The sequence below is a fragment of the Chanodichthys erythropterus genome, chromosome 22 (assembly GCF_024489055.1).
Source record: "Chanodichthys erythropterus isolate Z2021 chromosome 22, ASM2448905v1, whole genome shotgun sequence".
Classification (NCBI taxonomy): domain Eukaryota; kingdom Metazoa; phylum Chordata; class Actinopteri; order Cypriniformes; family Xenocyprididae; genus Chanodichthys; species Chanodichthys erythropterus.
This window is the reverse complement of record NC_090242.1, coordinates 5,854,934-5,867,604: the sequence shown is the minus strand read 5'-3', so window position 1 is coordinate 5,867,604 and position 12,671 is coordinate 5,854,934. Positions and strand designations below refer to the sequence as shown.

General features: G+C 38.2%; 1 protein-coding gene across 5 annotated transcripts in view; it reads left to right on the top strand.

Moving 5' to 3' along the window:
• Positions 1–353: 353 nt before the first annotated feature.
• The window catches only part of LOC137013297 (rho GTPase-activating protein 26-like), a 121,594-nt gene continuing 109,276 nt past the window's right edge, over positions 354–12,671 (top strand). For 3 of the 5 annotated variants that reach the window (XR_010893693.1, XM_067376982.1, XM_067376980.1), the window contains exon 1: positions 355–856. Coding sequence is in view for 4 of the 5 variants with exons in the window: in XM_067376982.1 (XP_067233083.1) it covers positions 703–856 (154 nt within the window). In the remaining variant the exon portion in view is untranslated. Of the gene's footprint in view, positions 857–12,671 lie in introns of all 5 variants that reach the window. The other 2 variants (XM_067376983.1, XM_067376981.1) reach the window with 2 other exon arrangements.

The following is a 12,671-nucleotide window of genomic DNA, read 5'->3' as shown; positions in this document are numbered from 1 at the left end:
GTTAGAAAATGTCTTTAAGATGTTTATGGTTTAGAATGTATGTAAAACTGACATCTTAAAGACGTCTATCAAATGTTTGTAAACACCATGCTTTCCAGATGAATCTATCCCCACTTTATAACCTATATTGTAAAATTCTATCTATCTTTACATTAGGTTACAGAGTGAGAAATACGTGTGAACTGAACTAATATGAAATCCCCGCATCGTTGTGACATCATCGCTCTTGACCATCCAACCAATCACGTTCTTCCCCTGTCGCATACAAAGCGTGCGTACCGCGTTCACTGCCCGCTTCGGAATCCCGCGACACTATTGGCCGAAAGACATGACAATCACGGGATTATCCGCTTCATGGTAGGTTGGTACAAACGCGTTTAAAAACGCCCAAGCAGGAGTCCGCAATTACCGCGTTTTGTTTTATCATCACCCCACAGCGGAACATCATGACGTCGCCATGAGAAGCGCACGGGTATTCCGCGGATTCCCTTGATAGACAGATAGCTCCACATATTTTACTTTTTTTCCCCAGCAGCGGATTTGTAGAAGAGATGCACTTGTGATTTTTGTTAGACAGCATCCGTTTCCGACTACAGCTATGTAGTTTCCACTTCTGTGCCTTTTATTATTAGTTAAAGTTGCGTTTAACTTGCATCTGCATCGCATTACACGATTGTCCTGGGCTGTGGAGCTGGAGCAAGTATGGGATTGCCTGCGTTAGAGTTCAGCGACTGCTATTTGGACAGCCCGCAATTCCGAGAGAGGCTGAAGTCTCACGAAATGGAATTAGAGAAGACCAATAAGTTCATCAAGGAGCTGATTAAGGATGGGAAAGCTTTAATTCAAGCCCTGAAAAGTAAGATGTTTGCTTGCATATGAATGTGTGGGGCATGTACTTTGCTTATTAACCTGTAACAGTTCGTTTATTACACAAGACAACGAAGCAAAGTTGGATTAATTTGTAAGTAAGTCCTTAAAGAGTCAGTTATTGTTACTTTATGCCAAGACATTGCTAGTTAGAGAGCCTAACATTTGTAAACTACTTTTAAGTGTGTTTGGAGAAGTCATTTCCTTTGAATAATCTGCCACTTTTAAGACAATTGAATTAAAATCACATCCCCAAAAAGTATTTAGATTCTAACGTCACACTAAAAAATTTTCTCAAACCTTTCCCCCCCCCAGAGCTTTGGTTTTTTTCCAATTATTTTTATTACAATTAAGTAATTTCCCTTCAGGTTTACACTTGTTCTAGCACACTAGTACTTCATTACATTAACTTTGAACAGGTTCAACTAACACTTCAGAAGTGAATCACACTGTCACACTGATCTCCCACAATTACATATCCGCCTGAAATTTCCACTCCACTCCCCATTACCTTTCAAAACAAACACACTGACCCTGCAGAACCAGCGCTTTCTAGAACTTACATCCAGTTGGAATTGATACCAAACCAGCTCTCTGTGTTGACCCAAGAGACATGTCCTAAGACGTAAGGTGTGGAATACAATGCTGAGGCGTGTCACAGCTCCAAAATTTGACAGCTGTAAATTCCTGAGGGTTTGTTATATAAAGTTGTATAGCTGAAAAGCCTCATCTTTGATGTGGTTTCTAATACTGGAATCATCAGTTTTAATGACGTTTGTCAGGGGAAATCCTGATTAAAGATGGAAAAAGTTTGCTTTCAAGCCCTGGAAATTAAGATGTTTGCATGTTAAGTTTCTCTTTTTTTCTCCATTAATGCTTTTGCTAAAAATCAGCAATTTATATATTTACAAATTCAGAGAATGTAGGAAAACCTATAATTAGGGATGCACCGATAAAAAAAAAAAAAAAAATGGTACTTTATTTTACAGTTATCCATGTTTCTTGTAGTTACTGTAGTAATAACTATAAATTATGCATAACTACAATGCAATTAACCCTAAACCAAATCCTCACTCTAACCCTAAACCTATAGTAAGTACATGCAGTTAATTATTATTACTCAGTACTTAAGTGTATAATCACATAATCAATTTGCCATCAATTTGCCCAAACGTAAAATAGTTACAAATTGTCAGTGTTTTGAATTCCACATGAGACCAAACCCCTCCTGTCCTCTTTATCCATTGCTGATGTTTTGACAGAGCCCTGATCCACTCAATAGCTTATGCCATGTGTGTACTGTCACTTGCTTTATAAATACTTAGCACACTAACTTCATATTTTGTGTCAACATAGAGCTTCTTCCCACAGTCTGAGACCTAAATCATGTTCAATACCCCACAAACACTAATTACAGGTCTTGTACTCCACACAGATGTATTTTGATATCCTAATTGACATTAAAAGACAGATGCTGAGTTGAGGTAGAGAATTCAAAGGTTATAAGCAAATGTTCTCACGACTCATGTTTTGGCAACACCCAAATAATGGCATGAGGAAGGACTGTTTCATAGGGGAAGCATGTCATTTTTTGACATGTATGGTATAGGGTAACAGTAATTGTTATTTGTCAAGTTTTTTTTTTTTTTTTTTTTTTGCAGTTACTCAAAGTATGTTGTCTTTGCTTGAAGTATACATATATGTGGATTGGTGCTTGAGCCTTGTTATGCAGTTGCTAAGGTGCTCTGAGTGGTTGCTAGGATGTTCTTTGGTTGTTAGGTGCTTCATTACGGTAACACTTTTCAATAAGGTTCTTTGGGGGACCTATTATGCAAAATTCACTTTTACATAATGGTGTGAACATAAATGTGTGTCAGCAGTGTGTGTACACAACCACCCTATAATTAAAAAAATTCACCCACTCCTCGTTTTAATCCTCATAAATCCTCAACATTCTCATAGAACAAGCCTTTTTAATTTTCTGAGCAATATGACGTCACATTGTAATGACTGTTGATGGGCGCACTGCCGTATTAGCATACACTCCGCCCTAAGCAAGTTGTACACAGTCCGCCATTTTCCCTATGCCGGAGCTGCTGTAGCGACAAGAATGTCTGGTAAGCGATTGAGGTGTTTTGTTATTGGATGTAAAGGCAAGAACACACCGAGCCGACGGTCGGCCGTCTGGCAGTTTTTGTTCATCGGCCAACTGAGTTTTCTCAGTGTGTTCTGCACCGTCAGCTGAAGTTGGTCCTCGTCTCCTTTTTTTTTGGCCGATTCGAAACGTTGAATCGGCGTCGGAGCCCTTCGGTCCGTCGAGCCATCTGATCATTCTGATTGGCTGTTCAGATACTGCCACCTGCTGGTTCGGAAAGGCATTTCATCTCACGCAGGTGCAGAACAGACGTGCTACTTGGCCGTCGCCTGTCTAGCGTTGGTTTGGTGTGTCAGGCCAACTTTGGACACAGACGCTGCCGAAGTGAGTCAACCCCACAGTCTGCTTTCGTCGCCACTAGTTCGTCGGCATCGGCTTGGTGTGTTCCGGCCTTAAGAGTGAACACAACAGTCTTCATTTTTTATTCCAGACATCTAAGAGACACAGTGGATTAGTTTTATTTTTGAAGGGAATGTGACACAGATCTAATACCCGCATGTGATTTCTGTCTCTGCTGTTTATGTTCACAGACATAACCGACTGTGTTTATGTGAACTGTGTATTTTTGACATAACCTTGTGTGTATTTGACAGTTTAAACACAATAAAACATGAAAGAGAAGTTAGTTTAATACTCACGAGCCGTGCTGTCTGACAGCCTGCTTTCTGTGTGTGTGCTTCAGATGTGTAAAAAAACAATAAATTAGTAGTTTAAACTGATATAGCTTTAAAGCGAATGCTTTCATGATGATGAAGAACTGCACTGTCCGTGAGCGTGATCGCGATATAGGTGATAATCTAAACCAAGCAGATGTCTTTAGTATTTGGCAGAGTATCCGTTGCAGGCAAGACCTGTGATCGTGGGAAGGGGGCTGGGAGCAGCAGCTCATTTGCATTTAAAGGCACATACACAAAAACAGCATGTTTTTGCCAGCACTCAAAAATAGGTATTTACAACATGGTATAATAAATTATCTTTGGGGTATTTTGAGCTGAAACTTCACAGATACATTCTGAGGTAACCTGAGACTTAAATTACATCTTGTATAAAGAGGCATTTAGGTCCCCTTTAAGTACTAACCCAATCAAAAGAGCCCAAAGTCATTATATTCTGGTCTCTATGACTCAGGCCTTAAGGCTATGAGATTTACATACAATTGTGAAGCCAGTCAATAAACATAAAGTTAATTGTGTATGAATATCACTGAAGTCACATTTCTTCTGAATGATTATGGCTTGTAAAGTTGTGAACTGGAGTTTAATCACAATTGTTTGGATGCTACGTCCAAAGGGTAGATTCACACTTTTCATAACTTTGTTACACAGTAATCAGTATATCACAATGCCTGAATTCCCTGTCGGTCTGCCCTTCCTCTTTTTTTTACTTAAGCAAATGTGTGAATGAGATTGCCTTGCTTCATTCCACCAGTGACTCATTTGCGATTTCTCTTCACTTCTCTGCTTCTGTCCTGAGAGGGCCGATCACCTCTGGACCTCTGTAGAGCAGTGTGAATGGCTGCTCCGTATCACTGCGTCACCGCTGTCAGCTGTCCTTGATCGATGAGCCCAGAGCTGCAGTACGTTTTGAGCTGTGACTAATTCACAGACATCAGGACACTATAACCTTTAATGGGCTTGTGCATTGCCGTCATACAGTTTTTAGCATGAAAATGTGGCCTTTCCCTGGAATCATTTTTATGGGTTTTTTTTTCTTCTTCTTCTTCTCGGAGTGACTAACATGAGATTGTGGCTCATGGATTGTTGGAAAGTCAGGGTGCAAATTTACTGTGGGGTCTGACCCCATAAATAAGATTTGAAAGAGTTATAAATAGTAGTTTTCAAATCAGTTTAGATCTCCAACGCATTCTGCAAAGCTAGGACGCTCAAAGTTCAATGGAGAGGGAGATATTTTCTTTTACAGAATTCTCTTTTTAAGGACTACAACAAATGGCTGGTAGGGACTACAACATGCTTCTTCCCAGGTTGGTGACATCACAAACCCCAAAATTTACATAAACCCTGCCCCCGAGAACACACAACAAAGGCCATGTTGGGCTGCTTTAGAGAAGAGGAAGAGTTGTTGTAGTAGAGTGTTGTTGACAATGCTGTCATTTTATGCTGGACTGCTTCACAAACGAGGGTCAATTCAACACAAAAGATGAACATGACGGCACATGCTAGTGGATGAGTTGAATCAACTCCACAGCAACTACATCAATTTATCCACTAACCATTCAGAAACATCCAGTTTCATTCTAAAAGTTGTAACTTCTTCCTGAGGAAGAACCTTTGGTTTGAACAATGTAAGGCTGCATTTTGGCTGCGTGAGATTCTCCAGCTTTGTTGTTGTTGAACAACCAAAGCACAAGCTGTTAAAGCTCCGCCCTCTTCTGGAAAGGGGGCCAGGAGCAGCAGCTCATTTGCATTTAAAGGGACACACACAAAAACGGCGAGTTTTTACTCACACCCAAATAGGGTCAAATTTGACAAGCTATAATAAATTATCTGTGGGGTATTTCACAGACATTCTGGTAACACCAGAGGCTTATATTAGCCTACATCTTGTGAAAAAGGGCATAATATGTCCCCTTTAAAATAGCTTGAATGTAACTCTACACCCTTGCTTCATTTAGTATAAGCGGATCCATGAATATGCAAATTAGTCCCCATGTCCACTCAATCACACCAGCTAACTGATCCACTCGGTCAACTGTAGTAAAAGTTACACAATGGCAAGTGGAAATATTGGTTTAATTCAACCATACTATAAACGAAAACTGATTCAGAAAAAGCCAGTTGTACAGGCAGGCCTGGTTCTAAGGTGGTGCTAAGCACCCTCAAACGAAACCAAAAGCACACTCATTTGATACTGTAATAATATCATATTGACAAAAGAGATTTTGTAAACGCTCCAGTGCGTATTTGTGTTTGTGTCCTGGAGAAATCTTTCTATTCACTGCATGTTTTTGCAGTGGTGAGCAATGTAGCCAATTGCAGACATATTTGTTGATCTCTTGAACACAGTGACCAATCAGACGTGTTTATGTTAGAATCCACTCACCGGTCAAAACACCAGAGCTTTTGTTCAGCGTTGAGTTCTGCACGCTCATGAACAAAGTGTGGATGTATTGCGAGATTCATTGCAGTGTAGACAGCTTCATTGATTATAATGGAACTTTGTGAGATCACAATGAACTGAGTGACAGCTTTTTAGTCATTATAAAGGGAGATGCCTTTGCTTGTTTTCCAGGCTATATATAATCAATTCAGAATTTGAATAAAAGTCGACATAACTGTAATTGATATGATTAGCTTTTGGCTCAACTACGTTATCAGACAGCTAAAAATGTGTTGATAATGTTACTCAAACCATGTTCCCGTTCGCCATCTCAGAGTCATACAGCTGCCTTATGAAAATCAGCATCTTTAGAAATAATGATAGGAAAAGCCCTGCCGTTGACGGGATTGGTTACAAGTTTGGGAACGGCAGGAGAGAAGGGCACGTTTTTGAGACTGCCTTTTGGTACACTGCAGTCTTAATGAGAAAGTACTGCATGCACACAGGCATATAAACAACATTAAAAAACCTGATTTTCGAAGTGTCACTGTTTCACACACTGCAGAGAGTTTCCACAGATTATGAACAGAAAGAGAACATATTACCTCCCGATGGATGAGGCTGTTTTCACACCGCACAGCTGTGAAAGGGGAGAAGATACATTCAGTAGTGCTTCCCTACAGAGATCAGGGCACATCCACAGATTAACGCATGAGAGGAGAACAAAGAAACAGCGTGTGTGTTTTGCTTGGGTTCTGCTCATTGAGGAGTGGGCTGGAAGGGAAATTAGGGCAGCCTCCTCTTGAAAATTACTGTCGCTCTATAATCTCAGCCCTCCGTGTCTGGAGGCAACCAGCGATAGCTGACGTGGGTTCAGTCTGTCGCGTTGAGCTTGAGTGAAGCAGGATTATCGTTAGTAGGATTATCCTCTTTAATAAAGTAACTCAGATATACTATAAGATTATAATTGCATGAGGTGTGCTTTTAAACTCAGGATTACAATCACTCATTATAAGTGATGGTGTTGCCTCCAGATGCATTAATAATGTATGGTTGGCATGTTCCTTCTCTTAAATTAATTTGTCCTCTGGTAATTGGAATACATAGCCATTTGCCTTAACTATGAAAATTCTGTCATTAATTACTCTCCCTTATGTCGTTCCACACCCGTAAGACCTTCAGAACACAAATTAAAGGGGTCATGAACTACGTTCGTTTATTGTTTTATAATGTTTCCTGTGGTGCACTTATAATGTTAGTATGCTTTTTACATCCAAAATTGTCATAATTCATGAAAAAAAGGCATTTTTCCTACCCTGATTTTAGCCTCTGATTTAAACGCTCCGTTTTAAGGGGCGTGTCTGCTGTGAGACTTCAGTGTAAACGCCCACTGCTGTGATTGGCTGACATATTTGCATATAAAAATATGCTTAGCGCGTTTTACTATTACAGCTCTCAAGGTTAACTAATCGTGAAAACTGCTGCATTACATTTAGATCTATGGCATTATATTTAGATCGTGGCATGAAAGGTTGCAGAGATGAACATTGTAGCCGATCACAGACATGTTGTGCACGTGAAAGCAGTGATCTTGTCATTGCAACTCAATTTTTGCACATTAACAAATGCTTAAATCTTCACTAACAGTGAAAACGCGATATAACTAAAAGATTTGTTGAATAAAACGGGAGTTTTGCGCGTCAGTCACTGATAAACTCGCGCTGTTTGTTTGACAGGTTCAGCGCGCACTGCTCCAACGATTACAAAGGGGGCTTTCTTTGAGCTTTCTTTATATAATTTAATCACCGTTAAATAAATGATTATTTTCATCCTACTAAGAGAAACAACGCAAGTTGACGTTTCATCACGGGTTTGATTTACTGACACATAGACAAAGAACATCTGACTGTACATGAATCATTACATATCAGATCAGGCATTAGAATTAACACAATTACTGACATGTTGTTGCATTACTGTCGAGTCCAGGCACTGCACAATATTTTGTAATCCTCAACGGCATGTTTATTGCTTGGTAGCTTGATCTGGTTTAGCACCACATACAGTAGGCCTATGTTACTATTGCATGTCATGCGTGAATCAGTGGGCGGGGCTAAACAGGCAGTGATGAAGTAGGCATTGATCTTCTTCTGCAGAGGCGGTGCTTGCTGCCCTTTGACGTCACAGATCCCCACTTTGTAAATCCTGTCGTTTTCTGGGTCTGGTGCCAATTAAAGCTTTTATTGGACTAACAAGAAAGATTTCAGCTCTAAAACTTACAGGGTATTCTTATAGCATGATGACCTCTTATATGTCAAAAGCTCAAGGAAAATTTGATTTCTCATGTCATGACCCCTTTAAGATATTTTCTGAGAGATTTCTGTCCCTCCATAGACAGCTCAACTACCACTACCACTTTGTCGCTTCAAAAAGACCATAAAGAGATTGTAAAACAAATCCATATGATTTGAGCAGTTTAGTCCAAATTTTCTGAAGAGACTCAATCGCTTTATATGATGAAAATATTGAATTTAGGCTTTTATTCACATGAATAATCAGTTGTGTAGCTGTCTATGGAGTGACAGAAATCTCTCAAATTTAATCAAAAAGATCTTCATTTGTGTTCCGAAGATGAACGAAAGTCGTACAGGTGTAGAACGACATGAGGGTGTGTAATTTTTACTTTTGGGTGAACTATCCCTTTAAATTGTATTGAAGCAGGAGCATTCCTGAATGTTTCGGCCTGATTCTCGGGCAGAATTTAGCCTTTTATTTTCTGTAGAGTAGGAAAAAAAATTCATTCTTCTCTCAGCTTCTTTGAAGTGTCAAGAGGCATAAATTTGTGAAGTGGAGGCAATATATCGACTCATGGCTACTTGTTTGTAGTTTTAGGCCATCTGCTCTGGGATAAGCAGTTTTTTTCTTGTATTCTGTGAAGTACAAGGCCTTTAGCTAATGGGCGGTAATTCAGGAACGCTCATAAAAAGGAACCATTCCACACTTTTGATGCATTGGACTCGCACACACATTCTCACTGGTTAAGACTTCCTGTTTAGTTCAATGCTCCACAATTGAGTGGCCTCTGACCAAAACATCCTTCATGAATTCATAGCATGTGTCACAGTCTCTCCACACTACAAATTGAGCTACCAATCTTGTCATGTCTGTCTTACATTTTAACATTTTTTTTGCCTAACGAAATGGAATAGTCATACAAAGATAAAAAATAAATAAATAAAAATTTCTCACTCTTGTTCTAAAAACCCAACCTGACTTTCTTCCGTCTGTCAAACACAAAAGGAGATATTTTGTAGAATGTTAAAGCTGTTAAAGTGATAGTTTACCCGAAAATGAAAATTAAGTCATCATTCACTAGGGTTGTGATGAGACAGCTCATGAGACGAGACGTGAAACGAGACTGAATTCACAAGAACGAAACGAGACAAGATTTTTACACAGGATTTTTAAGAAATTCTCAATGACGAAATACATGACTAGAAATATAGTCTGCAGGTGCACTTGAAATATTTTTAACTAATCATTTCAGAATGAATGTCATTTCAGTTCTACTTTCCGAGTATGAATTATCATATGCAGTAAAAGACAACAATACTCTGGCACTGTAAAATGCTTTACCACAAACTCAAATGACTGGATTCTCTCCTGTATGATTTCACATGAGTCTCTTAGTACTGTACATGATTTATGAGCTTCTACAACTTTTGAACTCCTTTCCACAAATTGATGACAGAAATAATAATAAAAAAATAAAAATGAATATCAGTTTTCTCTTAGTCTTATTGTGCAAACAATAAGTGCAACAGTACTCTCTCAATATTCAAAGTGCAAACAGAGACTACAATTTTCTTTAAGCATGATGCAGATCTAAGAGATGGATCTAAGAGCGTCCATGATGCAGATCTAACTTACAACTACACAGCTCAGCCTAAGATACTGGGAGATATTCGCATGCATCAGGGAGCTGCTTTCAAAATGCAGGGTATTGAAATCGTGTTTGAATGTGCGCTCGTGTTTTACTCTCTCTTTCAATTTCACGGTCACGCTCACTCTGTGAATAGGCAGCGGATGTGCTGATCGAAAATTCTACAAGATAAGACATTTATCAGACACTTAGGCTCTGCATCTAATCCTCCACCACGGTCTTGTCAGTCATCTTGTCACATGATCAGTTAACTCTGATTCCTGCTGCACTTCGTATGACTCTGCAGCTTGTCTTGGATGGAAATGACTGTTATCCAACTGAATTAAATGGTTTTTATTTCTATAAAAAGCAAAACGACAGTGGAGGAGTGATGTAAACGTAGCGGTGGCAAATTCTATCCTAATTTCACCCTCACACTCTGTCATGGCAATTTTGTGAGACAGCTTTTCACGTCGACGAGAAATCATCCCTATAGTGTACCCCCAAAACACTTGGAATATGTGTATTTTTTAAAAAGCACGATCTGAAAAAGAAAGAAGGTCATAAGGCATTAGAACAACACCAGGGTGAGTAAATAATGACTTTATTATGATTTTAGGGTGAACTATCACTTTAATTTTCATACAATGACAAAAGTGCTGTCAAGCTGAAATAGATTCGTTAGATAAATAAACAATAAATAGTTTTTTTTTTTATTTAATAAATATTTCTATGTAAAATGTGAACTTATTCCTAAATGACAATGATTCAGCTATGTCTATTAAACCTTTGACAAAATCAGAGTGAAACATTCAAACTGTCTTAGTGCTGCCGCTGAGCCGGAGAGAGCTGTTGTCATGTGATTCACAGTCTTTTCAACCACACAATATAATAATTATTTCTGTGTTACAAATATTAAAGTGATAACAGAAGTACTAGGATAGAATTTTGTATTTCGGATATAAACACTGATGCGATCGAAATAGAGCAAATCTCCTTTTGAATGTAACTTGGCGCTTCAATTAACAATTATCAATTACATTGTTACACCAGTAGTTGCCGATAACTGACTGTTGAAAATGTATTTGTCATAAAATCATTCATTCAAAAGAGTTTGTTCAAAAACACTGGTTAATCCAGTAATGAAACAAGTGAAGTATTAATGAGCGAGTCATTGAATCATTCATTCAAGAGACTCGTTCAAAAATGCTAATTCACCCAGTAATGAAACAAGTGAAGTCCTTATGAATGAGACATTGAATCATTCATTCAAACCATGTTTTTTTTGTTTTTTTTAAATATATATATACGTAATTATAATTCTATAATTCTAAATAACATTTTTAAATATACTGCAGAATTAATATTTTGTCAGAATTACATGCTATTTTCTTTTTTCTTTTATTTTTTAGCTCTCTGTTCAGAATCGTAGGAGAATCGTGCAGCTCTATTAAAAATACATTAATAACTCTACTTATGCTCTTCATTATAATGTTTAATAATGAGCAGCTTGAGCATTTTTCAAAATATCTTCTTTGTACTTCATGAAAGAAAGAAAGCCATACAGGTTTATAACAACATGAGAGTGAGTAAAGGATGACAGATTTTTTTGTTTTTTTGTTTTTGGATGAACTAATCCTTTAATGTTGAAACAGAACCCCAACAAAGGTAAATTGATTCAGGAGCTCTAGATTTGTTGTTTTGAACCTGCTCTGTGGACTTAGATGAACTTTTGCTTGAACATGACCTGTGTTGACTCAGAGGCTTCTGCAGGTTTCATTAGTGAGCTTTGCCAGGGCTTTTTAATTAGAGAGCCACAGCACTCAGGGGTCGAGGAACCCAGTGTGGTTTGGAAACTAGCTCAGCCTGTGTGAGATTTTGTGTGCGTGTGCCACAGCTTATGTTCTGTTACACATTAAATTGATCTTATTTTAACATTCTCCTGCTGTACCATAAAAGTTAATGAGTTGGGGGGCAAAGAGAGGACACAGGAGATGTTTTCTTGGATTGCTTCATGAATGTGTCCTCATTGCTGTCCAGCTGGTTGTGAAATGCATTTAGGTACCTGCACAGGAAATTATTCCTGCAGTTCAGTGAGTTTAAAGGAATAAAAGAGCCAAAAGAAACTCTGGAAGCCTTTATATGAGAGATTCCTTTAAAAAAATCTCATATTCTACTATAATTCTAGTACTGCAAATATAATAGTAATGCTACAGCTTTAATTATAAAATGGATAGTCCCGGTCCCCTGATTAGTTGAGCCACATTCACAGTGAAGCCGTGGTTTACAGTGAATTTAGAACAGCGTTGTTAAGCACAAGTTGGTGCTTATTGTGGCTTATTTCTTTATTAATCAAATTTATTCATATTTTTAAATCAACTTTATGTTTATAACTTGTTGAAATATAGACATTTAAACTGTGGCTGCAATAAAACTTCATTACAGATTTATTCAAAGAAACATTAAACAATGTAGACAACAGGTTCAAAATATAATGAATATGTAATATATAGTGCATATTATCAAAATGCTCCTCTCTAGAGTTATTTTTTTCTAAATGGGCTATGGACTTTGAATGGCTTCCCTAAGGTAAATGTTGCGTTACATATTGTTTACAAGCTGCTCTATTGCTGCTCTACAAGCTGTTTATTTCAACATACCTTCTGATGT